General features: G+C 39.4%; 2 protein-coding genes across 2 annotated transcripts in view; both read left to right on the forward strand.

The window, feature by feature from the left end:
- Positions 1-2610: 2610 nt before the first annotated feature.
- LNP1 (leukemia NUP98 fusion partner 1) lies at positions 2611-24764 on the forward strand. Its single transcript, XM_072615396.1, has 3 exons — positions 2611-3407; positions 21973-22230; positions 24241-24764. Exons 1-3 carry the CDS (start codon positions 3252-3254, stop codon positions 24388-24390), a joined length of 564 nt encoding a protein of 187 aa, XP_072471497.1. The 5' UTR covers positions 2611-3251; the 3' UTR covers positions 24391-24764.
- A 1661-nt stretch (positions 24765-26425) lies between these two features.
- Positions 26426-27566, forward strand: part of TMEM45A (transmembrane protein 45A) — a 132578-nt gene continuing 131437 nt past the window's right edge. The window contains exon 1 of the mRNA XM_072615398.1: positions 26426-26510. The gene's annotated coding sequence lies outside the window, so the exon portion shown is untranslated. The remainder of the gene's footprint in view (positions 26511-27566) is intronic.

The raw sequence follows: 27566 nt of genomic DNA on the forward strand, positions 1-27566 counted from the left end.
TTTAATTCTCTCTCTCTCTCTCTCATCTTCCTACAGGACTTTTAGTTGCATTACGCAATGATCTTATCTTGGTTTGTTTGTATTTTCTCTAGTTCTTTGCCCAGTGCTTTGCACAAAGTAGTTTGATATGTTTGGACGGCATCTATGATTTTAGTGAGGAACTCCCAGTGGGGAAAACCCCTCTACCAGGGGAGATCAGCAACTGCTCTACAGTTCAGAGTCTTAGAGTATTGCTTGTGAAATTGAGAGTTTAAGTGTCTTGGAGTCACTTAAGAGTCACAGAGCTATATTTGTTAAAGACAGAATTTTTATCCAGGTTTTACTGAATTTGAGGCTGGTTTTTTAGGTTTTCTATTCAGTATTCCTAGCTGCTTCTCTAGCACAGAGTAGTCAGTCAGCAAACATTTTTAAGTGCCTACTTTGTGCCAGGCATTGTAGTATGTAGTAGGTAGGCATTTAATAATGTTTACTATTGTTTTTATGTCCTACCTTAATAATATCCATTAGATCAAGCATCATAAAGCTTTTAGGAAATTAGGCTGTTGCATAAGAATTTAAATAAAAGTAGAAAACATGACCCTAAGTTTTGGCATTGGACTTGGCATGGACTTGGAATTGATGCTACTTGCTGTATAATGATAATGTAATGATATCAGTACTTGTGACGATATCAGCATGAATGACATTGGTAAGCATCAAAAGTACAACCATCATTAAATAAAGAAGCCCAAGAAGAAAAATACAGGAGTCCAAGTGTGACACCACCTGTTCCAGGTAAGCCATCTGCTAATTCAGTATTGGAAAATGTTATCAAAGTCCTGGAGGTTTCTACATGACACTCAATTCCACTATTTTCTCTAAGTTTGTAAGTCATCCATTTCTTTCAAGTTCTTAAATTGTTGAGAAAAAAATTTGTATATGACTTGGGTCTGCATTGGAGAAGTAGAAGAAGGCAGTGGAGATCCAGTGAGAGTCAGAATAAGGAAGCTAAATCTAGAGAAAGAAGATCCCTTTCCTAACTGCCTCCTTTCTCCCTCTTTTCAGATGTGAATATAATCTGTCTGAAGAGCCCATAAGCAGAAGGGCTTCTCCACTGAGCTTCTGTGTACTTTTTTCTAGGAAAAATCCTCTTCAAAATGTTTGCTTAAACCCAGAATTTAAACTTAGGACACAGATAAGCTGGGCTAATAAAGTTTTTGCAGTCTGTTTCTGATGGTGTTTGTAATATTTCATATCCGTTGTCTCTCACCTCTGTGATAAAGGAAGAGAGGTACATTTTCTCAATTCTCCTCCAGGGTTAATAATTATGTAGGCTTAGGTCCTTCCTTCATTCTTTCTTTCCTTCCCTTCCTTATTCCCTCCATCTCTCCCTCCCTCCCTCCTTCCCTTCCTTCCTTCTTTCATTTTTCCCCCTTCCTTGTTTTTTTCTTTCTTCCTTTTTCTCCTCCTTCTTTCTTCATCATATTTTTTTCAAAGTGGTTTCTTTCCAAAATGTTTGCTTAGGATCAGAATTAAAATGCAGACGAGTAGGGCTAGTACAGTTTTTCCAGGCTAGTAGCTATATCTACTAGAGTAATCTGTTTATAGAATGACTGGCTTACAGAGCTGGAAGAAGGTACCTTGAGATGTCATACAGTTAATGGAGATGGTTCTAATCAGGCCTATGGCCAATCCATCTTTGATGAGATAAAAATCTAGAGTTTTTGTACGGTTACCTAATGAAGGGAGGAAGTCCATAGCGTCCCTTCACAGTCTATTGAAAGATCCAACAGCCATGACTGCTATTATGTTTTTCCTTATACCTAACCTATAGCAATTCAAAAGTATTTGTTAAATGTCAGCTATGTTCCAGGAACTGTGTTAGATACTAGGGATATAAAGAAAAAAAAGAAAATAATTCCTGTCTTCAAGGAGATTATATTCTATTAGGGAAGACAACATGTGTATGACAAAGTATATGAAAAACAAATACTGTGTGTTTTTGAGGCACTATGTACTAGGAGAGGGAATCAGTACAGGACTCATGCAGAGGGTATTGCTTAAGGAAACAAGGCATTCTGACAGGCAAAGTGGGAAGCATTCCAGTCATCAGGGACTTGCAAGTGCAAGGGTACAAGACAAGAGATGTAGCGTCATAAGTGAGAAACAGCAAGCTGATTGGTTTGGCTGGATAGTTGGATGCATGAAGGAAGGTAAGCTATGCCATACCTAGTTGGAAAGGCTGCTTGGGGCCAAGTGGAGAAGGACACCAAAAGCTAATATGGAGTTTATATTTGAGACCTGATACATGGATTCTTCTCTGAGCTTATCCCTGTCCTCTGTATATCTGTTTACAAAAAATAAAAAACAAAAACTGTAGTACTCAACACCTTGAAACTTAGGAATTTGTCCTTCAGTTGCAACAGTCAGCCTTTTCAAAGGTTCTTGCCTCTGAGAATCCATCTTCCTTTCCTTTTATGTTTTTGAGGATTGTGGGTACAAGGAGTAGGGAGACCTGCAAAGAGGGAGTCTAATAAGAGTCTAATTTTTCACTGCTATACCACAGATCAAATTCTCTTTGTGGAATACACTTCCTCCACTTTATCTTGAGAAAATAAACATAGAACCTTTTCCCAGAAGACTGATTTTATCTCAGAGTTGTAGTGAGGAAAGCACTTTACAAAGTACTTTTATAGGAGTTATTATAATTATTTGCATTAGCCAGAATCTTTTTTAATTTTTCGTTAATAGGGAATAGGAAATGAATGACTTCCTGGTGCATACTTGCCTGTAGTTGTTCATCTTTCAGGTTTGGGTCAATCCATCCATTTCTATACTTTCCAACTATGGCCCCATTTCCAAGTCAGCTTACACCTTCTAGGCATGTTTTAGCTGGTAGCACTCCAATGTTATTGACAGCTGGAGATGCATTAAATAACCGAGTGCATCGGAAAACAAGCAGTAGACTGGGCTTCCCACCCTTAAGGCAATGTAGCATAAGCATCCCTGTAATGAAAAGATTAAAAAGCCTCTTGTTTTGAAAAGGGGGGAGGAGGGGGAGCAGGTTAACTTATAAATAGACACTGCCTGAAGCTCCCCGTGGGGCATGTCATTATTTTATATCTTTTTTTTTTTTTAAAGGATCTCATTATCAGAGACCAATTGGAAACTCTACTCTCTATGTTTTGGAGAGATCTTGTGGGAGGTCTGTTTTATAATATTTGCTTCTATCATATTGGGTGACCAACTCTGCTGTTTTGAACCAACTGTGCATGGAAAATGAAGATGATGACGATGTTTCTTTTGCCAAATGGATGAGCAGCTTCTGGGGCCACAGCTGGACTGAGGAAAATGAGAGAGAATTAAGACACCATAGGGAACGCCGAACCCAGGATGTCAGAAATAGAAGAACCTCCCTGCCTTGTCCAGTAAGTTATGGCTGCAGAACAGATGTGGGGGAATAAACGAAGGGGGTTGGTCCAAAGAAATTTTTAAAGACTTTGTTGATGTGGCTAAGTTTTCATGCCCTTAAATGTATTTCATTTAATCTTTTTTCCCTTCCCTGAATTTATCTGAGCTTAGCCCAAATCTCTCCACTCTGAGATGGGAAACCAGCCATGTTTTCTGCATGGACACAGTGTCTTTGGAATAAAGCCCCTAATAAAAGGGAAATGACCGAGTGTGGTCACCTTGAAGCTCAGAGACAAGTAGTACCAACAGTTCTCATCTTCAGAATGACAATATTCTACGGTTTTTGCTGGGAATTTCACTATTTGTTATACGGTGGTAGAGCTGTCCAGCTCCTTATGTAACCTCTTGTGCCCCCACTAACCAGGAAGTAGCTCTCCATTCTAAGTTTTTTCAAGGACAAAAGATGTTGGAGATGGATTGGGGTGGGGGGGAGAAGAGGAGTGTTTTGTTTTCAGCACTGGGTTCCCCCGAATGTATTTTAGGAAATTTAAGCTTATTTTCTTGTCTTCTTTTCTCAGGAAATGTGAAGATTAGTTAATCAGTTCAAGAAACAGGTTACCTTTCAGATCCATATCACTTACCAGATAGTGACCTTGACAAAATTCACTTAATTTTTTTAAGCCTCAGTTTTCTTATCTGTAAAAAATGAGGGCTTCCAACTGGATGATTTCCAAGTTCCTTTGCAGCTCTATCATTCTGTGAGGCTAGGTTGAAAAAGTGCTTTACTTTTGTAGATTAATCATCAAACTTGACTTACAACAGAGGCAGTTATCGCAGTTTACATTTTAAAAAATTATTTTATTTTTGTGAACTTGATAACATTTAACAAATATGAACATCTCTTTAAGCAAAGAACTGAAAAAGAGTATTGTATAAGAAGATATGAATATGTGGATATTGATACATACATCTTCAGTTGAAACAGTCTACTTTTTCAAAGATTCTTGCCTTTGAGAATTCATTTTCCTTCCCTTTTATGTTTTTAAAGATTGTAGGTGCAGCAAATGGGGAGGTTAGGAGGGAGGGAGATGAGATTCTAATTTTTTGTATTTTATTTCATATATTTCAAATTTAGCATGCTAGTTGCAACACTGCCCTGCTTGTGTCCCCTTCTAAACTTCCTTCCATCGACTTGGTTGTAGTGCAAAATGTTTTTAATGTATTATTTTAGTCTTTTTGTTAATATGTTACCAATATTTTAGGTATTACTATTCATTGCAGATGTTAGTCTATAGGAGCCTTTCTTTCTTTGTCTCTCCCTAGTTTAGGTAACGGGGCCATCTTAGATTCAAAGCAGGAGGCTAGTAGGATTCTTTCTTTCCTTATTTTTCCAAACAATTTATGTAATATTGAAAATAATTATTATTTTAAAATTTGATAGAATTTACTTGTGAATCCATCCCATCCACACACCTTTTCTTTTCTTATTCTTTTGTAGTTTGTTCAATTTCTATTTTTGAGATCAGGATAGTTAAATTTTCTGTTTATAGTTCTGTGAATTCTGGTATTGTGTGTTTTTATAGATATTCTTCCTCATTTAAGCAGTCAATTTGTTGTCATATGGGGAAAAATAGTTTAATGATTTACTTTATTTTCTCTTCATTTGTTGTAAATTGTCCTTTTTTCACTTTTTATATTGACAACTAGATTTTTTTAATCAACTAAGTTAATGGTTTATCTAGTTTGTGACTTTTAAAAAGAAATGAATCCCTAGCCTTATTAAGAATTTTTTTCAATTTTTCTAATCTCTCATTTGATTTTAAGAAATTTTATTTTTGTATTTGGTTAGGGGTTTTGTTTTATAATTATTTTAGTTGTATGCCAAATTCATTGATTTTTCTTCTATTATATGTTTCTTTTTAAATGAAAATGTTAAGAAATAGAAATATTCCCATCAAGATTATGTTGGCCATATCCCAAAAGCTTTAGTATGATTTCCCATTATTTTATCTTATTTAAAGAAATTGTATATTGTTTCTATGATTTGTTCCTTGATCCACCAATTCTTTAGGATCAAATTACTTAGTGTCTGTTTAAAAATTTTTTTCAAATTTTAAAATTTATTATAATATTTCTTATATTGTCATCAGTAAAAGATATGTTCAGTATTTCTGTTTTTCTGTATTGGTTTATGAGGCATTTATATCCTAGGGTATAGTGAATTTTTGTAGAGGAAAAATAATGTATATTCCTTTCTGTTCTCATTCAATAATCATATCTATCATATCTAACTTTCCTAAGATTCTATTCAGATTTTAAACTTCTGTATTGTTTATTTTTGTTAGATTTGTCTAGGTCTAAAGAAAGGCACATTGAGGTACCAGTCTCCCAGGTTCATAATCTCAGAATTTGCCATTTCTACCTTCACAACATTTTACCACATGACTCCCCAACTCAATAAACTTTAAACTCCAATGGTTTCCTCTTATTTGTACCATCAAATACAAAATCCTTTTTAGCTTTTAAAGTCTTGCCCAAGTCTGCTCCCAACTTATTTTTTCAGCTTCTTTGTATATTACCCCTTCTCCTCTGATCTGTAGTGCAGTAAAACGAGCCTTCTCTTTGTTTCTCACATGCAACACTCTATCTCTATTTTTTGTGCCTCCATAAAGGCTGTCTGCCATACCTGGAATTCACTGCCTTGTTACTTCTGCCTTATAGAGTCTTTTGTTCATTTAAGATGCAAGTCAAGTGCCATTTTCTGCATGAAACCTTTCCTGATCTTCCCAACAGTTATTGCCCTCCCTTGCTAACTCCTAGGCATTTAAATATTTTCTATATACTTGCATTTATGTACTTTATGCTGTATATATTTATACGTACACTTATTTCTTCAAGTAGAATGCAAGCTTTTTAAAAGTAGCGATTGTTCCCCCTTTGTGCCCATAACCCCGGTACTTAGCATAGTAGGTTCTGGCACACAGACATTAATATGCTTGTTGATTGATTGATTTGCATTTCAAAGTTTCTTTCAGCTTTGATATTTTCATCAGGAATGCTTGAAAACATTCCATTCTAGTAAGATCCATCTTTTGTAGGATTTTGTGTGTGTGTATGTGTGTGTGTGTGTGTGTGTGTGTGTGTGTGTGTGTGTGTGTGTGTGTGTGTATTCAGGCTAAATTAATTCTTTTTTCTAAGTCTTTATCTTTTCCCTTTTGATATATTGTATTTTAAGATTTACTCTTCTTTATAATTACTGGTAAATCTTATATGATTCTGAGTATGGCTCTGTGGTACTTGAACTCTTTCTCTCTTGGCCAATTCCAGTATTTTTTTTCTTTTAGACTTTGAAACTTTGGACTTTGAGCATTATTGGGTGATTGGTGCCTCAGCTTCCTCAAATGTAAAATGGGGATATTAATAGCACCTACTTCCCAGAGTTATTGTGAAAAGTAAATGAAGTACAATTTGTAAAGCCAATACAGTGCCTGGAACATAGTATGTGCTCAATAAAATGTTTATTTCCTTTCTTGCTGGTTTGTGGGCTTTTCTTAACCCCAAATATTTCTTCATGGTGTTTGATATTTTCTTCTATTTACTTTTCTTTTTAGCCCATGTTCTTGGCTTGGGATTTTGTGCTTGGGATATTTCCCTTCTGATAGAATGTTTTTAAATGGATTGAATAGGACAAGTACACATCAGTTTCTGGCCTTGGTTGGTCTCTCTTTTCCCTGAACAATATCCAGTTGGGATTGGTAGGCTAATGGGTGATCTTGGAGATAATGCCAGTCTTTGCCTTCCTATACATGCTAGTAATGCTGGTAGGGCTGATGTGCCTCCGTCTCTTTCTGTGACTCCGAGTACTCTGAGAAATACAAATTAAGGTTGAGTCACCTTACTCAATGACCTTGCCGTTAGTGTGGATGGTCCTGGTTTTATCCTTTCTTGTGTTTGGACTGGCCAGGATTAAAATCTGGCTCCAATCTCACTCTTTAGTGGCACTTGCCTGGACTTGGCACCTGCCTCCCTACCTTCCACATCTTCCACTTCAGGTTCATGTGTAGACTCAGGTCTCTAAGGGATTTTGTGTTACCTGTCTCCATCGCCAGGGATTTCTACATTTTCCTGAACTTCCCTGGCTTTGTTCCTCTCTGCCAACCTTCTGGGCTTGCAGTTATGTAGCTGCTTTCATTTTTTTATGGACTGGTGGCTAGCATACTGGGCCTGGAGTGTGGGAAACCTGGATTTGAATTCTGATTTAATACATTTAAAGGCTGTGAACCTAGGCAAATAACTCGGCCTTTGGAAGCCTCAGTTTCCTTTTTTTTGTTAAATGGGGATAATAATAGCATCAGCCTTGAAAGGTTATTCTGAGGATCATGTGAGATAATATGTATAAGTGCTTGCAAATATTAAAGCTCAATATAGATGGGAAGTACTATTTTTATTCTTCCTTTTTCTCATCTTATATTCGATGAAGTTCAAATATAAATGACCTCGAGACATGTTATTATCCTACCATTACTATTTTATGTCTTGTGTTTTATATCCTATAATTTTTTTGGGGGGGGGGAACTGAATAAAAGTATGGACTGTGAGGTCACCTAAAATCTTAGTTATCTTCAGGACAATTTCAGTAGGAGACAGGACAATAGCACTTTATCCCGTTCCTTCAGGGTTCTGTTTTCTTTATTAGGTCTCTATATTTTGAGAACTTTTTATTCCATACACTTTGAAGGTTGTATGTATTTGATATTACATTGTTACTATTACTATTACAAATGTTCCTGAATTTTTATAGGTTAACATTACTTGGGCAATTGGTAGTAATTTGGTCTGTGATCATGACCTCGCTTTATCGAACTCTCAGTGATATTTTCAGGGCTGTTTTCTTTCTTTCTTTCTTTTTTTTAGTAGAGGAATCTGTTTTCTGCTACATTATGAGGTGCAATGAGTTTCTGGTATAAAATTATGGTCTCTTGATTGTGTCTTTTTAGATAATTGATAAGGCATAAATTTTTGCAAACTGCAGTGATATGTTGTTCATTTTCTACCACTTCCTTGCAAAAATCTGCACAGATCAAATCTGGACTCCTCAAGGATGAGCTTTCTGTAGTTTCTGGTACCAATGACCTAATCTTTTATTGTTATAATAAACTTCCATTTCTATAAACAAATCTACATGACTCAACAATTTGAATCTGTTTCTTTGCTGATATATTGTTGGTTGAGTCCATGTAGATTTTACCCAAAGAAAGTTTTTTGACTTCATTCTTGGATATTACCTGTGTCAAAGCCTCTACCTGGAAGCAAATTACTATTAGTTATAATTAATAAATCAAAGGGCATGTACCTACTATTAGCCTTTACTATTGAGAATTGGTGTCTGTTTGTTCCAGAAGTATTTCTGAAAGTTTTAACTCATTTATCATAACATCTATCAGTCTTCTTCTTCTTCTTCTTCTTCTTCTTCTTCTTCTTCTTCTCCTTCTCCTCCTCCTCCTCCTCCTCCTCCTCCTCCTCCTCCTCCTCCTCCTCCTCCTCCTCCTCCTCCTCCTCCTCCTCCTCCTTCTTCTTCTTCTTCTTCTTCTTCTTCTTCTTCTTCTCATTCACAAAGTGCTGCTAATTCAGTTCCTAAGTGGAAGATGTTAGGGAGCCTGTTTCTGAGAAAGTTATGATGATGTATAACACAATGCGTAGACCTTCTGAAAATGGTTCTGGTCTGATAGCTATATAATAAACAGAGTCATTTTGAATGACTATGATTGTATTCAAAAAGTCCAGATGAGCAAAGCTGCTGTGACTTTTCTTCAGTCAGCTTCTTGATGAATAGAGCCTTGTAAGAAAAACACTGTCTAGGGAATGAACACCTTGGGACCAGCCAAGGCTGTGACACGGCTTCATAAATGTTATCCTCAGTGCTTTACCTGACTTGGAATTTGTGCTTCCTTCCTTCCTTTCTCTCCCTCTCTTTCTTTCCATCTTTCTTTCTTAGATGAGGGAAGTAGTGGGCAACATATTTGTAAATTTGAAAAGGTCATGATTGTGAGCCATCTGGGAGTCTAGAAGTCTAGTCAATGCCAGGTGGCACTGATACCCCCAAAGAGTGAGAAATGACCTTCAGAACTCAGCCAGTGGTGGCTGGGATGTGGACTCAATCAGCAACAATGCCGAATTTGGACTTGTACTTAGTGGGACTATTATTATGTAGAAACTATAGGCTGAGCCCACTCTCCCTAGATACTGCAGTGCTATAAGTAAGACTGTGCCCTTATGCCCCTGAGGAGTTAGGGGGAAATGTTTGTACCTTTGTTCTTACTCTGTCTTTGAAATAAATATCCCCTTGTCAAAGGTAATTGGTTGGGGCAGCTAGATGGTGCAGTGGATAGAGTTCATGGCAAATCTGAAGCCCATTGAAATCTGGTTTCTCACACTAGGTGTGTGACCCTGGGCAAGTCACTTAACTCTGTTTGCCTTAGTTTCCTCATCTGTCAAATGAACTGGAGAAGGAAATGGCAAACTACTCCAGTATCTTTGCCTAAAAAACTCTGGAAGGGGTCATGAACAGATAGACACAGCTGGAATGACTGAATGACAACAAAAAGCTAATTAATGTTAACTGGTTACGAGACCTGAAGTATTAGATAATGGTGGTTAATAGATGGTGGGGAACATACCTGGAATGTTCAATCTGATAGTATTAGAAAAGAGACACCCAGTCTCTCTAGAACACTGATAGAGAGATATAGCCTACCCTGCTCCAAGTGTGAAGAAGACAGACATTAAATGTGGAAACTATTAGGAAGATATCATACTATATTGTGCATAGCTGTTGTTAGGCTTTTTAATGTCTTAGTTATCATCAGCAGTTCAGTCATTGCAATTAATGGTAGACAAAAATGTGACGTAAGTTCTGCTTCAGGTATTTACAACACAAATGAAGTTAATCTATCTGGCTTTTCATAGAAAACCCTAAATTCTGTAATTAGTTGGCAAAGTAGATTTTTTTTTTTTAGAAAGTGATTTAACCAAGTAAAATAGGATCTAAATGACATATGTGTAACAACATAAAACATCTTAGGAGATGTGGTCTTAATAGAGAAAAAACAACACCAGCCCTGGCATGTACCCAGGAAATCTTACTCTTCACTATCTCCTTACTACTTAATTATCTTATATTTAACCAGTCAACCAAAGACTTGGTATGTATCCCTCCCCTCCCTGGACTAATACTGCCTACTTCTTTCTTGCTTACCAGAGATGTTGTAAGAACAAATGTATGTTAACTATGTGTATTTTGTACTCCTTGTAAAAAGGAATTTAAAAAAATTTAACAAAAGCATGTTATTAATATTATCCCCATTTTCCATAACTTTATCTTATCCCTACATTGATCCATTTGAGGTACAAAGGATATTAGATTTAGAGCTTACAGAGAGTTTAGAAGTCATCTACCCTTTTTTCTTTCTCTCATTCTGTTTTCCTGGCTACCTCTTTTCTTAAGTGGACTTTCTAGCACTTAATTACAATTTCTCTTTATTCTTAGGAAGTTTTATTTGTTCCTATTTTAGGAAACTGCAGTCAAGAGAGATAAAATAACTTGCTTAGAGTTATGCCACTAGTAAAAGGCAAATCCAGAATGTGAAACTAGAATCTCTGACTCCAAATGCTTTATTTCCAGGCTGTTCCCTCTTCGGACTATAAATAACCTGCCATCTGCCTCATCACATACAAAGGAAGAATTTGCTATCAGCGATCCATTTTCATGTTGCATACTTCTATCTAAAGAAAAGTCTTTAAGCTTTATGAGCCCCATGATCTATCTTAACCCATTGTAATGGACTGGGTATATTTAGCCAAGAACATGAAGCACCTCGAGCAGGCATGGGTTGCCCTCTGGAAACCCTACTCTTTGGCAGAGCTCATTGTAATCTGCAACTGCAGCCAAAAAGAACAAAGAAATTTCACTTTACGGGCTTGGTGACCTATGAAATTAGAACAAAGGAACATGAAGCCCTCTTCCTTATTTGTCTGTCTCCTCCCTACTCAGTGATGTAGCTGGTGAATTGAGAGATCATAGAATGGACCAAGAAAACAGAATCAAAATGGCTTATTCATTTCTACAAGTTAGCTGTACATTCCACTTCTGTGCTTTTGTCCCCACAACCACACCATTTTAGAACAAGCATTTTAGAACTAGTAAAGAAATTTGAAATTTCTACCACAAACCACATTTTAACTCACTCTGTATTGACTGTGCTTCCAAGACTTAGTGGCACATGCATTATTGCCAGGTGAAAATTTTGATTTGTGGTAGAAATATGGAACTTTTTTACTTGTAATTTTCCTGGATATATAGTACTTTTCAGGAACTGATCTACAAGTTGGTAAACTAGGTAGTTGCTTTCATTATGTGATTTAAGGGAATTTTCCTGCTCTGTTGCCACCAGAAAAGAGAGTCAGATGTGTCCTAATTGTGCCCTTTTGTATTGAGGGAATTAAGGATATTAGAACAGCAAGTGGTAGGGGAACTGAGTGGACTATATTGACTCCATCTTGTGACTCAGTTTTGAAGCTAGCTCAGTTTCCTTTCTGTTCAATTATGAGTCTAGTCCAATTCCTTGTGAGAAAACTTTACTCAGTTGCAGAAATTGTGAAAGGACTTTGTTGCATTGTTTGGCTTTGTATGGCTGGAAAGCTGGATCGCCTCTATCATATTTCTTAGAGACCCCTAACTAAAGACTTAGGTTATGCTGATCAGAAACCTGGTCAGGTCCAAAGATTGATGTAAGGAGTTTTCTCACAATTCCACATCTCAAGCAACACACACGCACACACACACACACACACATACGCACACATTCACATGCACATATGTTTGCATATATATGTGTATGTGTACATATATGTATATGTGTGTATATATATGTCTTATTTGAAAACTGGCCCCATCCTGAACAATCACTTATTGTTTCCATATTCCTTTGATTGAATACTGCCAGGCCTAGAGGCCTGTGTGGGCTACCCGAGTCTTCTTACCTCACCTCCGAGGTCTTCGGTTGGCCAAAACCGGATGCTCATATGAGAGAAAGGACGTTCCAGAGTCGAACAAGGGTTGAGCTTTATTTCAGGGTCTCCGTTACAAGTGCAGGGGGATCTTCCTTAGGAGGAAGAGGGGGAGATTTCCTAAGGAGGCTAAGATCTTAAGGGATTGGAAGTAGAAGTACAAGCGGGGAGAGAGGGGGAGGGGAGAGAGGAAAGAAGAGAAGCGGAGCCTACTGTCCTCTTGGCTCCTCACGTGCTAAGAGCTTTCAGGCTTCCTCAATCCTACTTAACCTTCAGCCGCATAGTTTGCATCTGAATACCGTGCTGTTAGATAACAATAGTGTGCCCAGATCTGGGACAATCTCGAGGGCGGGGAGATCTCTCTCCCATCGCGTTTCTCAAGGGAAGAGGCGGAATTACTCGAGATAGCTTGGTTCACCTCGATTCCCAGCCATTTCCTGGGGGGGTCTCGTGAGAGCTCTAAGATTTAGACGCTCCCACCTTTACCCGCCCGAGACTGTCCACACGGAATTGAGCTTCCAATCCCAACAGAATACAAACACTTGGGGGGATGGGACACATCTTTTTCTGATTCCAGGGAATTGCACTTGTTTGCTCTCTCTCAACTTGGAAAGTCCCTAATCTTTTCTCCAATTAGATATCAGATGACCTAATTTTGTATCTTGGTTAATTGTTTACTTTTAATTAATTGGTCTTATTTAATTAATTGTTTTTAATGCATAAAAGTCTGTCTCCCCCTATATTGAGGGTCTAGCCCTAAGCTTAGGAGATCCCAGTTTGTTATTCAACTGGCATGCATTATTTAATAAATCGATATGCTCAGAAGTTTGAACCTTTATTTCCTCAGTCATTTCATCTTTCACTTGCCACAGTATGCATACCCAATTCTGATTCAGCAGCCAGTTTAAAGGTTTTGCTTCACCACACAGTAAAGGAGAGAAAACAGTCACAGAATCAACCTATGCATGTGCTTTGAAGTAGAAGGTCTTTTATTCTTTCCAGCTGGAAGGTTACCTCAAGCATTCCTGTGGTTTTGGCACCAGGCAGAACAGACTGCACATTCTCCAGGGACTGGATTCCTATTGGTCAGTTCTTCATTAAACATTATTTTCTGAAGGAAATTGAACTTAGAAGGATTATAACATTTAAATAATGGGGCTACAGACTTCTGGAGGCAGAGCCAAGATGGTGGAGTAGAAAATTTGAATTTCAAATTCAAGACACAAGGGAAGCATAAAGGGGTAAACATGGAGGGGAAATCATAAAAAAATTAATAAGATTAAACTGTTATCTTTCTGTATGAGAAGATGATACATGTGTCTTCTAAGAGCTTCATCATTATTAGGTCTATTTAAAGGATTCTATATAGAAAGAAGGTACAGGTATGATTTGATTTTGTTGGGATAATGGAAAAAAATAATAGGCAAGAAAGATGGATGCCCTGGGAGAAAGGGAAGAGAGAAGAAAAATGGGGAAAATAAAAGAGGCATACAAAGAGGAGTTTTTACAGTGGAGAGGGAAATGGTGGGAGGAACAGGCAATACTTGAACCTCACTTACATCTAAATTGGTTCAGAAAGGAAAAAAATATATATATATTTCAGAAAAGAATACATTTTATATACATGTATAACACACACATGTATATATGCATATTCAATTGGTAATAGAAATCAATCTTCCCAACAGAGATGTAAGAGGAGAAAGTGACAAGAGATGGTGAGTGTGTGTGTGTGTGTGTATGTGTGTGTGTGATAAAAGGGAGGTCAGATAAAAGAAGGCAGTGATCAGAGACAAAACAGACTTTAGAGATAAGAAAGGATAAAAAGAGAGAGAAAAGGATAAACAGAAGAAAATAGAATGGATGGAAATGCATAGTGAGTAATCATAACTGGGAATATGAATGGGATGAACTCATCCACAAAATGGAAGCAGAGTAGAATGGATTAGAAACCAGAATCTAGCAATGTGTTGGTTACAAGAAATACACCTGAAAAAGAAAGACACACACAGAGTTAAAATAAGGAGTTGAAACAATCTATTATGCTTCGTCTGAAGTAAAAAGGCAGGGGTAGAAATCATGATCTCAGATAAAGCAAAAGCAAAAACACCTAACTAAAAGGGATAAGCAGAGAAAGTATATCTTGCTGAAAATCACCATAGATAATGAAGTAATATTAATACTAAACATACATGCACCAAGTGGCATAGCATCGAAATTCTTAAAAGTTAAATTACAAGAGGAAATAGACAGTAAGACTATATTAGTAGGGGACCTCAATGTTAGATAAATCTCAGAGTTAGATAAATCTAACCATAAATGAGAAAGGTATGAAGGAGATGAATAGAATCTTAGAAAAGTTAGATATGATAGACCTCTGGAGAAAACTGAATGGGAATAGAAAGGAGTATAACTTTTTTACATGGTACCTTCACAAAAATTGACCATGGGGTGGGAGCTATGGGGTGCAGTGGATAGAGCACTGGCTCTGGAATCAGGAGGACCTAAGTTCACATCCAGCCTCAGACACTTGATACTTACTAGTTCTGTGTCCCTGGGCAAGCCACTCAACTCCAATTGCCTTGCCAAAAAAAAAAAAAAAAATTAACCATGTGTTAGTACATAAACTTCACAACCAAATGCAGAAAATAAGAAATATTAAATTGTCAGACCATAATTGTCCCGGCCTAATTGCCGTGGGCTGCCTGAGTCACCTTAGTCCAGGTCTTCAGTGGCCAGCTGGATAAACGTATCAAGAGAAGAGACTTTCCAGAGTCAAACAAGGGTTAGGCTTTATTCAGGATCTTAGTTACGTGTCCATATGCAGGCAAGTTCTTCCCCAGGAGAAAGGAACCCCCCTCCTCCTGAAGGAGCATGGATCACACAGCGAGAGGGTGGGAGGTGGAAGGGGGGAGGGACCCCCGGGGGGGACCCCCCTCAGGCTTTCCTGCCCCCACTTAAGCTCTCCCAGCCGCATAGTCCACACGTGGATACCGTGCATGCTCTCAGCCCCTAGCTAATCAACAAAAAGGTGTGCTCAGACCACGGACCAGTCTCAAGGGTGGGATGCTCTCCCCAGCAAGTTTCCACTGAGAAGAGGTGGAGAAACAAGAAAGCTCGAATCTCACTCCTCAATTCCCAGCTGTTCCCTGGGGGGCCTCATGAGAGCTCTCAATCAAGAAGCCCTCATTTTTACCTGCCTGAAACCGTTCACATAAGAACTGAGCTTACACCCCAACATCTCCCCTTTTTTGTTTTGCGCAGAGCGCACATGACCCTAGAGCAAATAGCGGCTGACAGCTAAGTGGGTTAGGGAGGCCTTTAACATGTGGATACCCCACAACAAGAACTTCATTTACACAGGAACCTGCAGCTAGCACAACAACTGACAAAGAGAGGCATCTCCCCATCACAGGGAATCAGGTTTGTTTTCAACCAAGTAAAGATGGAACTAAATGGCTGAATTATGCATATTACAACAAGAGGAAGTGCAATCACCAATTCCAAAGCATATTCTAGGAGAGGTGGTGCAGTGCTGGTGCCTATCACTCTACCACCCCCCCTAGTCATGCAAATGGACCGCACAGCCGAGCCTGTGGAGTTCAAGTGAAAGTTTGTCACCCCCGTGTGTCCTGGATTCGTGATGTCAAAGTCCTTCTTCAGCCACTGGGAGGAGTTGCCTTGATGGATAGTGGGCCACAATGTATCAGTCCTCTCAAGGAGGACCAGCCATGATGGATTTGGCAGGAGTGCCCAGTACTATGTCAGCGTGGCAGTGGTTGGGATCGGTGCTGCTCCTCCTCTGGGCAACAAGGTCAAAGCTGTCAGCAGTAGACTCAGGTGGTGCATGGTCCTTTTCCGGGGTTTCCAGGCTCATCGCTTCTGGTGTCTCTGTTGTCTCCGACGCTGGTTTCCACATGTGGATCCTTCTGATGGGGATCCATGCGTCCCCTTTTCCTGTGGAGATACAAACATACCCTGGACCCCATATTAGTATCTTATATGGACCTTGCCATTTCCCTGAGGCCATATCCTTTACCATGGCCCATGTGTCCTTATTTCCAGCCTGGGTATCACTTTCCTTCCTGGGTTGTCGTGGAATAGTCACAAAATGTCTCATAGTTGGAGTAGCATGAGGCACAATATAACCAAAGCTCTAAAGCAACAGGGACAATTAAACAATGTTTTAAATCACTTCAATCAGGCTTGAGTTCCAAAGAGGCCTTCATAGTTCCTTAAGACAATTCAAGGCTTTCCTTTGCTCCAGGAAAACAATTGTTTGTCTGGAAAGAGGGTAATACAAAACAGCCACTGTGGTAGAGCTCACTTCTTTTCCTCATGGCCCCTCCCTCCTTGCATCTCTCTAGCCCCTGGAATCAAATTTCCTCAGGTGTCCTGATACACAGCTGTGTTGAGCTCTGATTGTGTTAGGCAACCTCTTCCCCTTTTTTGTTTAGTGAGGATCGCCTTTATGGTGAAGTAATAAGGATGCGTACTGGCTGTTTACATTGGCATTGCTGCCTGGGGCTTTCTAATGCTTGATTAACATACCATTAGCAGATGGTGGGGCTGTAACTCATGCCTTGGGGCAGTACCTTCCATTGATACCACTTTGTAGGTTCTTATTATTAGGATGAAGCACTATAAAAGCAAATCGGGGACAATCTACTTCATTTAAAGGGATGGAAAAAAAAAACAACCCTGAATGTCAAAGATTATAAGTGACCAGCCATCTGGGATGGCATTAGGAGAAGGGAGACCTGGTTGCAGGGCTCCCATGGGCATGAGAGACTGATTTATCTTCCTTAGGTCTGTGAGGAACCTGAATTGTCCAGATTTTTTCTTTATTACAAACACAGGAGCATTCCAGGGTGACTGTGATGGTTCTATATGCCCCTTTTCTAATCGCTCCTTAACCTATATTAGTAGCGCGTGGAGCTTTTCTGGAGTCAGGGGCCATTGCTCCACCCAAATCGGGGTGTCTGACTTCCAATTCAAGGGTGGGGACTCCAGTGCAGCTGCAATGGCCCTTACTAAAAATTTGATAGTCTCATCCCCAGGTGGCTCATGATGTCTCTTCCCCAGATGTTAAAACTAAGTCCTGGAATCACCAATGACCATACGGTCCCTTGGCGATCCTCTGCCTCCCACTTCACTGGGTGCATTGTCTCTAAGGTATTTTGGCACCCTCCTACTCCCCACACTGGTCTCTGGCTTTCTCTGAGCTTCCAGTGCCAGGGTACTGAGCGACTGCTAAGGCAGGTCCTATCAGCTCTAGTATCAAGGAGGCCAGTCATGGGCATTCCATTGAGTCAGATTGTACACTCAGGTCTATTCCGTCCTATTTCTTTTAGTAACTGGATTTGAACTGAGTGCTTTAAGGGAAGGACAATAGCTATGGGAAGCTGATTGTCTATATGAGTTGGCTCGGCTACCACATTGGAGCACGGAAGTGCTGTGGTGCCAGCGGGATAAACTCCTGTATACATAACTACGGGTACATGGGAGGGGTTCTGCAATATCAGGGATTCCTCCTGTACAGGGTCTCTCAGGGGAATCATAGCAAACTGATGAGCTGCAAGCTGGTATTCATCTAAGCTGTAAAGGTATTTTGTTCCTTCCTCTGGCCCCATACTGCCCTGCTCCTGTTAATTGCTGATAAGCCTGGGGGGCCTGAGGCCCCAGCCCACTGGTGGTATCCTTCACCTTCTGAGAAAATTTTGAAGCTCTTCCAGTCATTAGGGGTCAAGATGAACTGACCACTTATCTTGCTCGCTAGGATTCTCTCCCCTTTTTGCTTTGCTCTGAACATAATTTAATTGACTGCTTTAAGTATTTCAGAAACACAAAATTACCTTACCATCACAGTGCAAAAGTTAGTTTGGAGGTCCCATAAAGATGTAAGCTAGTTGAACTGACTGGCAGATCAGCAGCTAGCAGCATAATCCTTATGAAATGTCAAAACCAACTTTTCTTGTGAATAAAATAGAAGTCCTCCAACTCCCTGGGGCATTGCTGTTTACAAAACTTTCGGAGGTCATTCAGATGTATAGTGACCCCTGAGTCCCTGCATTCCTTGTAAAGTATCTTAGCCCAGACCTCCTGTTCCTCTGGCTTTATTACTGGCTACTCCTGCCCTTTTCCCACGGGTACGGGAAGCTCCTCTTTCTCTCCTTCCGAACCCAAGGTTTGGGTACTCGCTCTCTTTCACAGCCCCTTCTGGGTTTCCCACCACCCAGGATCTCTGCGCTTGTCCCTGTTGGAGGCGCCAACTGTCCCAGCCTAATTGCCGTGGGCTTCCCAAGTCATCTTACCTTGGTTCAGGTCTTCAGTGGCCAGCTGGATAAACGTATCAAGAGAAGAGACTTTCCAGAGTCAAACAAGGGTTAGGCTTTATTCAGGATCTTAGTTACGTGTCCATATGCAGGCAAGTTCTTCCCCAGGAGAAAGGAACCCCCCTCCTCCTGAAGGAGCATGGATCACACAGCGAGAGGGTGGGGAGTGGAAGGGGGAAGGGACCCCCGGGGGGGACCCCCCTCAGGCTTTCCTGCCCCCACTTAAGCTCTCCCAGCCGCATAGTCCACACGTGGATACCGTGCATGCTCTCAGCCCCTAGCTAATCAACAAAAAGGTGTGCTCAGACCACGGACCAGTCTCAAGGGTGGGATGCTCTCCCCAGCAAGTTTCCACTGAGAAGAGGTGGAGAAACAAGAAAGCTCGAATCTCACTCCTCAATTCCCAGCTGTTCCCTGGGGGGCTCATGAGAGCTCTCAATCAAGAAGCCCTCATTTTTACCTGCCTGAAACTGTTCACGTGAGAACTGAGCTTACACCCCAACACATAATGCAATAAAAATTTAGGAAAGGATTGTGGAAACATAGATTGAAAGTTAATTGGAAACTAATCTACTCCTAAAAATGAGTGGGTCAAAGAACATATCATAGAGACAATCAATAATTTCATTAAAGAGAATGACAATGAGACAACATTTCAAAATTTGTGGGATGCAGCCAAAGCAGTACTTATATCTCTAAATACATGCATCAATAAAAGAAATAGCAGATCAATGAAAGCAACTAAAAAAAATGTAGAAAAAGAGCAAATTAAAAATCCTCAGTTCAACACTAAAATGGAAATCCTGAATATCAAAGGAGAGATTAATAAAATTGAAAGTAAAATCACCATTGACTAATAAATAAAACTAGGAGCTAGTTATATAAAAAAATAGACAAACCATTGGTTAATTTGACTTAAAAAAAAAAAAAAAGAAAACCAAATTGCCAGTATCAAAAATGAAAAGGAGGAATGCACCACCAAGGAAGATGAAGTGAAAGCAATTATTAGGAGTTATTTTGCCCCATTATATACCAGTAAAACTGATAATTACAAAGATCATACACTATGATCAGGTGGGATTTATACTAGATATGTAGGACTAGTTCCATATTAGGAAAACTAGCAGCATATTTGACTACATCAGTAGCAAAGCCAACAGAAATCATATGATTATATCAATAGATGCAGAAAAAACTTTTGACCAAATACAATACCCAATCCTATTAAAAACACCAGAAAGCATAGAAATTGATGGAACCTTTCTTAAAATGATAAGCAGTATCTATTTAAAACCAAGAGGAAGCATTGTTTATAATGGGAATAAATTTGAAATATTTTCAGTAAGATAAGGTCAAAATGGATAAATGATTTAGACATAAAAGAGGATATTATAAGTAAATTAAGTAAATTATCTGCCTATCAGAGATAGAGATGATTAAAAGAAGTAAAATATATAATTTTGATTACATGAAATTAAAAATCTTTTGCACAAACAAAACCAATGCAGCCAAATTAGAAGGAAAACAAGAAACTGGGAAAATGTTTTTTACAAAAAAAAAGGCCTCTCTGATAAAACCCTTATTTCTCAAACATATAGAGAACCAAGCTAAAGTTATAAAAATAAGAGCCATTCCCCAGAAGATAAATGGCTAAAGGATATGAACAGGCAGTATTCAGGAGAAGAAATCAAAGTTATCAATAGTCACATAAAAATGTTCTAAATCATCACTGATTAGAGAAACGCAAATTAAAACAACTCTGAGATACCACCTCATATTTATCAGGTTGGCTAACATGAGAGAAAAGGAAAATGACAAACTGTAGAGGGAATGTGGAAAAATTGGGACACTAATGCATTATTGATAGAGTTGTGAACAGTCTAGTTATTCTGGAGAACAATTTGGAACTATTGTGCATACCCTTTGACTCAGCAATACTTCTACTAGGTTTGTATCTTAATGAGATGGAATACAAGGGGAACGGACCTCTACGTAGAAAAAATATTTGTAGCAGCTCTTTTCTTGTGGTGGAAAAGAGTTGGAAATCGAGAGGATATCCCGCTGAATGTCTGAACAAGGGGTATATGATTGTGATGGAATACTATTGTGCTATAAGAAATGATGATCAGGTTGATTTCAGAAAAACCTGGAAAGCCTTATATGAACTGGTGAAAAGTGTAGTGAACGAAGCAGGATAATATTGAGCACAGTAATAGCAATATTGTAAGGAAGATAAATCGAGAAAGACTTAGCTACTCTGATCAAGACGATGATCCAAGACAATTCCATGGGATCCACGATGAAAAACGCTATCTCCCTCCAGAGAGAAAACTGGTGAACTCTGAATGCAGCTTGAAGCATATTTTTTAAAAAGAACTTTCCTTATTTTTATTGTTTTATTTCTCTTTTGTGACATGGCTAATATGAAATTATGTTTTACATGACTTCTCATGTCTAATTGATATCAAATGCTTCCCTTCTCAAAGAAGGAAGAGGGGAAGGAAGGAGGGAGAGAATTTGAAGTTCAACATTTAAAATGTGATTGTTACAAGTTTTTTACATGTAATTGGGAAATATTTAATGAAATAAAAATATTTTTAAATGCTACAATAATCAATAATAATAATTGCTGATATTTACATAATGTTTATAAAATGACTTACCTCTACTATCTCATTTGATCTCAATTATGCAAAATAACTAAAATTAGGAGCTGCTCCTCCCCATGATCAGTTGAGGTATATTTCCTCTGTTCTCCCCAAATCAAGTTTACCAGTTCAATAACAACACAAGCAAAGTTGTCAGATCTAAGGCAATATTTAGCACTCTTATAAGTCCTTATCAAACCCCCAATATTTAGATTTTTTATGTCGCTTACTAGAACATGCGTTGGTGAACATGCAGCTTCACTCCCCAAGGTAAAAACTTGTTGAACTGCATTCTCCTGGTCAGTCTTAAGAAACTGCTCATTGACATCCTACTAGCAGAGAAGAATAAGGGATGAATGACTGTCCTTGGAATCCAGCCTGATTCATTAAACAACTTGCCTGTGCTTCCTCACTGTGGAATGAAACTCTTACTTCAGTGTAAAGTTGTTTCAGAGTGAATTTTGTTGAGCCAAAAGTCATTATAGATATTTTGCTCCTATAACAACATGGAGAATTCTCTCTCTTTTCTTTAGACACAGTTTACTACCCTTACCATGTCCACCACTCATGGACCCTCCACAGTTGTTCCAGTTTCTGGCCACCCCAGAAGGCATTCTCATGAGGACCACGAATTTGGAGGTCATCGTCATATGAGGGCAGGCAAAATGTGTTCCCAGAGCAGTTCCTTGCAGGGGCAAATGAAACCCAAAGGCAGATCACATTCTATCCATGAATTTTCAGAACACTTTGAGCAGCAACTCTGCCTTAGAACCAAAAGATCAGTCTCTTTGGTAAGTTAACAGGCATTATTTGATACCTGGAACCACTTTATGGATTCCTATGGAATCACCTTGTTCACTGAAAATTAGATCTAAGATCAATTTACTCTCTAGTTTACTGTTATTTAATAGTGGGATTCTGAATGAATCAATGAATGAATGAGTGAGAAAATATATATTAACTTCCACAGATGTTCAAAGCACGGTACAATTCTATAATAAATATTTACAGGCAGTGATGACCTCAATGATCACAGGTTTTTAACAATAGGATGGGAATTTTAGGATACTTTGAAAGACCAAACTGTGTCAACTAATGCCAGGCATTTCCTCCCCAAAATTTATTAATTTATTTGTTTTCAGTTTTCAACAATCACTTCAATAAGTTCCAGATTTTCTCCTCCCTCCCTCTTCCTTCTCCAAGACAGCATGCAGTCTTCTACGGGTTCTATACATAGGCTTTTTTTTTTTTTTAATACACATAAGGCAAAGAAAATATAGATAGGACTAAAGTTTTCATTTCAAATTTTACATCATGTAAAATTTTACAACACATACCTGGTCCTTCTACTGTTAAAGGAATCCTTAGAAAAGCAATGATTGCTTGAAACTTTAAATAGCAGCGTCTTGGGCACTTTTGCCCATTATCATCACATGTAGTAAGCCTCCCGTCCGCCCTTCACTAAGTACCTACTGGGTGCCCCCTACAGTATTCCGTTTGCCCATTTCTACTTTTCACAACAATAGGAGAGAAGAATATCCTCACTTTGCCCCTCTTGGATGTTCGGTCCTAAGAGCTAGTGGTCCGTGCTAGATTTTCTTTGTGTTTCTAAAAGGTATAGCAAAAATTAGTGCTGAAAGCACCCAGGGGCCATTGATTGGAGACTATTCAGGGAGCAGCAGCAGTTCTGAGGTGTTCCTGGACTCCTGGATGGAGATTAAAGACACAGAGAGGAGAGGAGCTATGGGAGATAAGGCATTCCCTGTGTGGATCTGCATGAATCTAAACAAATAATAATGTCAGTAACAATTACAGCTTTACTAATGCCACATGTTATCTAGCAACGTGACAAAGATATTGAGACTGTGTAAGACAGAGAGCCATTGACGTGGTTGGGGGATCATTGACATCCAGAGGTCTGCATTTCCTCATCAGAGAGCGGTATATTTCCTCTCTGTAGCAACCTTGGTCTCCTCTGCCTTGTCTCAAGGTCTCCCACCGGGCTATGCTTCCACGTGAGTGCTTTGTCTCTATGGAATATTCCCATTGTTCTGCTACTATGGCACACCTCTCCTAGGTCCATCTTTCCTCCTATAATAATAGTAATAATAATAGATAGATAGCGTTTACATATTGCTTCAAAGTTAGCAAAGCGCTTTACAGCTATTATCTCATTTCATCCTCTCAACAACCCTGGGAGGTAGGAACTATTATTATCACCATTTTGCAGATGGAGAAACTGAGGCATGTAGAAGCTAAATGACTTGCCCAGTGTCACACAGCTAGTAGACCTCTGAGACTAGATTTAAACTCCAGGATGAGTGGCCTCTCCACTGCACCACCCCTACAATCTCTTGAGACCAGGCTATGTGTGACTGCGTTGTGATCAGACTGTCCTTTGTGTACCTCACCTCCCTTTCTTTACCCATCTGAATTTGCCCTGGGTGCCAGGATTACTGGTTACATTTCTGGTCAGAAATGACCAGGGTGAATTAGGTCAGATATGCACTGGACTGACACACAACATGCCCCCTACCATTGATCTAAGATGATATTTAATCCTTACTTTTTCATATGTGCTTAAAATGACTGACTTACACTTTTACAACAGTCTTAGTTTTAGGCTGCTCTGTTATGAAAACATCCAGATTTGGAGCCTGATGCATAAAAGCTGCTTTCTTTAGAAACAGAAAACTACCATGACCGATGCTTTTACCATGTCTGGTTGCAATCCTAGGAGAAATACCAAACATTGTCAGCTGTTGCTGTGGCTTAATAGCTGTCTGATCCTTCTCTTTCAGGGACCTGAGGACAGAAGGGAGAGAAAAGACAGAGAGAGTCTGAGAAGCAGGACAAAAGCCCACCAGGAAGCAGGGGGAAGAAGGAGGTCCAAGGAAAAGGAGCAGGAGGAAGCCAACATGGCAGCCCTAACCAAAAAGATCTACGAGTAGTTCATTATTTCCCATGACAACTATATGTAAAGTAGGTAGGCCTTGTTGGATGACTATTTGGGATGAGGCTGGAGAGCAGCATCTGCAAAAGTAGGTAATTACAGGGCATTCCAAGCTGGAGCCTGGGCTAATAACAAAGCAAATGGAAACACTAGATGATTTGGTCCACTTTGGCATTCAGCGTGTTTTCCCTCTTCCCTTTGATACGTTAGCATTCTCCTTTGTTTCCTTTTCAGGAGAAGGAAGAGTACCAATGTGATTTTAATAGAGTAAATTAATTTTTGAAAATGCAAATAAAGATATTTGAAGCACTACCAGCACTATCTCCATCCCACCCCCTGTTCTCACTTCCTCCAATCCTAAATAAAAATCATTTATGTGATTTTAAAGCTATATTCTAATTGCCTCATTTTTCCTTTAAGGATTAAATCCTGAAATTTGTGTGACTGGGTGATAAATGAATGTGTCAAATGAACCTAGGATTGCACATTTAAATTATGTTATAGGACATGGGTCTGTGGCCAAAAAAAACACAGTTGAAGGTGTTTGGTGACATGGGAGTGTGGTTGGGGAGGGTTCTAACTGCCTGCATCTCGAGGTAGGGAAGAGCAAAATGGTATTCAGTTTTCCCAAACTGAAAAGGAAGGGTCAGCTGGTTTTGAGAGAAGCCTGCTTAGTCACTCAAGTGTCCCTTTTGTGGGCAGGCCAAAACTTTGGACCCAAGTAACAAAATATATGGAAACTAGATCCCTAGCTCTCTTAAGAGTTTTAATACCTCCCTAAAGAAGCCATAGAAAAGAAAAGGATGTCAGGTAAAGAGGCCTCCCAGTGGTGGCAGCAGAAGCAATTGCATATGGAAAGGATAAATGCCAGGTGGAGCAGCACTGGTGGAGTGGCAAGGGGCTCCTACTCAAAACAGAAGAGTTCATAGTTGAAGCCATAAGAGCCAGAGCTGAGATGGAGTAAAGTTTAAAGCTATGATGTGAAGGACCAAACCTTGATTTTGCCCTTATTTGGTACTGTAAGTCATGTGGATTGAGGAAGGAGAGCATTTTTGTCTGGCAAAATTAATGTTTTTACCATGTATTGGGGATAGGGAGAATCTTCACTCTAGGGTGGTACTGTAAGTTTGGAGCAACCGTATATGTCCTTGGGAAAGATGGGGCTTATCAAAGAGAGTGTGTTACTCAATTACTTAGAAACCCTGAGCTATTTTTTGAGTGGAGTGGGGCAGGGAACCAGTAGAGCAAAAATGTTCTAGACTGTAGCTTAAGTAAGAGTCACTTCTGTACTCCTTGTCCTATGTAACAGACTTTTCCCATGATACATGCTTTGTTTGCTTGGTGCTTGAAAGGGAACTGAGGATAGCTAGACAAGTTCTAGAAACCAGACAGAATCTGATATTTTGGGGGTAAAATGCTAGAAGGAGGCATGAGTCAAAGAGAATATTAATGAAAAGCTGAAAAACTGAATATTGTCCTTGTGAGCTCAGAACTCTAGTAATGAGCTGATCACTGGAGAGGGGAGGCTAATCTAAGTTGTGGAATTTTTTGTTTTTGTGTGTGTTAGATAACCTGATGCTGTGATTTAAAAGTCAGGACCCCTCCCAAGCTCCTACCAAAACTGTATCACAAAGGTTATATTTTAGCAGTTCATCCAGGATTCATTGATGCAGTCTCATCATCAAAACCTAGATTCCTGAAAGTCGGAAACTGACAGGCTCTGGGAGTCTCCCTCCGACTTTGATATCGATGTCTTGAATTCATACATCTACTCTCCCAAGTCCTACTCATGGGGCATGATGAACTGGCCAGCCTGCAAATATACTATGTGACAAAGTTCAGCATCAGGGCTCTAGCTAAACTGGTATCCTGGCTCCAAATTTCACTGTTCTTCATCTATCTACAAACTCAAGGTCTTTGGTCTTCTCCTGCCCCCAGCAGAGCAGTTTGATCATGTTTCCCAAAGCCAGTGGGAACCTATAGGCTTGCCCAGATGTCATTCTTTCTGATCTCTCTGGGAGGCAGCAGAACTACAAAAGCCTCCAAGATCTGCCAAGACCCATTTGAAAGTTGTTTCCAGCAGCTGGAACCATACTGAACCTCAGCAGGAAGAGGGAGGTAAGGCACAATTTTTGTCTCATCCTATAGACACCTTAAATTTGGCATATCCAAAATTGAACTCATCATTTTTCTCCCCCAAACCTCTCTTCTTACTTCCCTTTTACTGTTGAAGACACCACCATCCTCCCATTCACCCAAGCTCACAACCAAGTGTGGTCTCTAACTCTTCATTCTCTTTTATCCCGCATATCCAATCTGTTACCAGGTCCTGTGGATTAATAACATCTCTCATATAAGCCCTTTTCTCTTCTCTGCACGGCTTTGGTACGGTTCTTTATCAAGCCTTGTAACAACCTTTGGTTAGTCTCCTTGCTTCATGTCTCTCCCCATCCCAGTCTTTCTTCCTTTCTGCTTTCAAAGTGATCTTCCTAAAGTACAGATCTGTGCTTTTATGAATTCCGTCAACTCTCTATTACTTTCAGGATCAAATATTTATAATTTTTTAAAATGATATTTTGTTTTTTCCCCAATTACATGTTAAAACAGTTTTAAACTTTTTAAAAAAAGTCTTGATTCTCTCCCGCCCCTCTCCTAGAGACGACAAGCAATCTAACATAAAACTCTTTGTTTGGCTTTTGAAAGCCTTTATAACCTGGTTCCTTCCTCTCTTCCTTTCTCACTCAGTGATTCAGTGATCCTGGCCTCCCTACTGTTCCTGGCACACGACAGACACTCTGTCTCCCAGCTCTGGGCATTTTTACTGGTGGTTCTCCATGTCTGGAATGTTCTCCCTCTTCATCTTTGTCTCCTGGCCTCTCTGGCTTCCATCAAGTCCCAGATAAAATTGCACCTCCTACAAGAAGCTATTTCTGATCCCCTTTAATGTTGGTACCTTCCCGCTGAAACTGTGCCCCTAGGCAATCCTTCTACACCATTTTTATCAACTGTTACCTACTCTCCAGAGCAGCTCTTCAAAACCTTTTCATTCCTTCTCAAATTTCCCATGGCTTCCCCTTCCCCCACCCTCTCAACTGAGAGTTTTGTCTTATATTTTATAGGAAAAAAATAGAGGCCATTTGCCGTGATCTCCCTCTTTTCTCCTCTTCCTTGTCT

The sequence above is a fragment of the Notamacropus eugenii genome, chromosome 5 (assembly GCF_028372415.1).
Source record: "Notamacropus eugenii isolate mMacEug1 chromosome 5, mMacEug1.pri_v2, whole genome shotgun sequence".
Lineage (NCBI taxonomy): Eukaryota > Metazoa > Chordata > Mammalia > Diprotodontia > Macropodidae > Notamacropus > Notamacropus eugenii.

Excerpts from the sequence above, each read along its gene's own strand:
- LNP1 (XM_072615396.1), top strand. The coding sequence starts at position 3,252 with ATGGAAAATGAAGATGATGACGATGTTTCTTTTGCCAAATGGATGAGC. Across the intron at positions 3,408-21,972 it reads GAACCTCCCTGCCTTGTCCA|ACACAGTTTACTACCCTTAC; the intron begins GTAAGTTATGGC and ends TCTTTTCTTTAG. Across the intron at positions 22,231-24,240 it reads CCAAAAGATCAGTCTCTTTG|GGACCTGAGGACAGAAGGGA; the intron begins GTAAGTTAACAG and ends CTTCTCTTTCAG.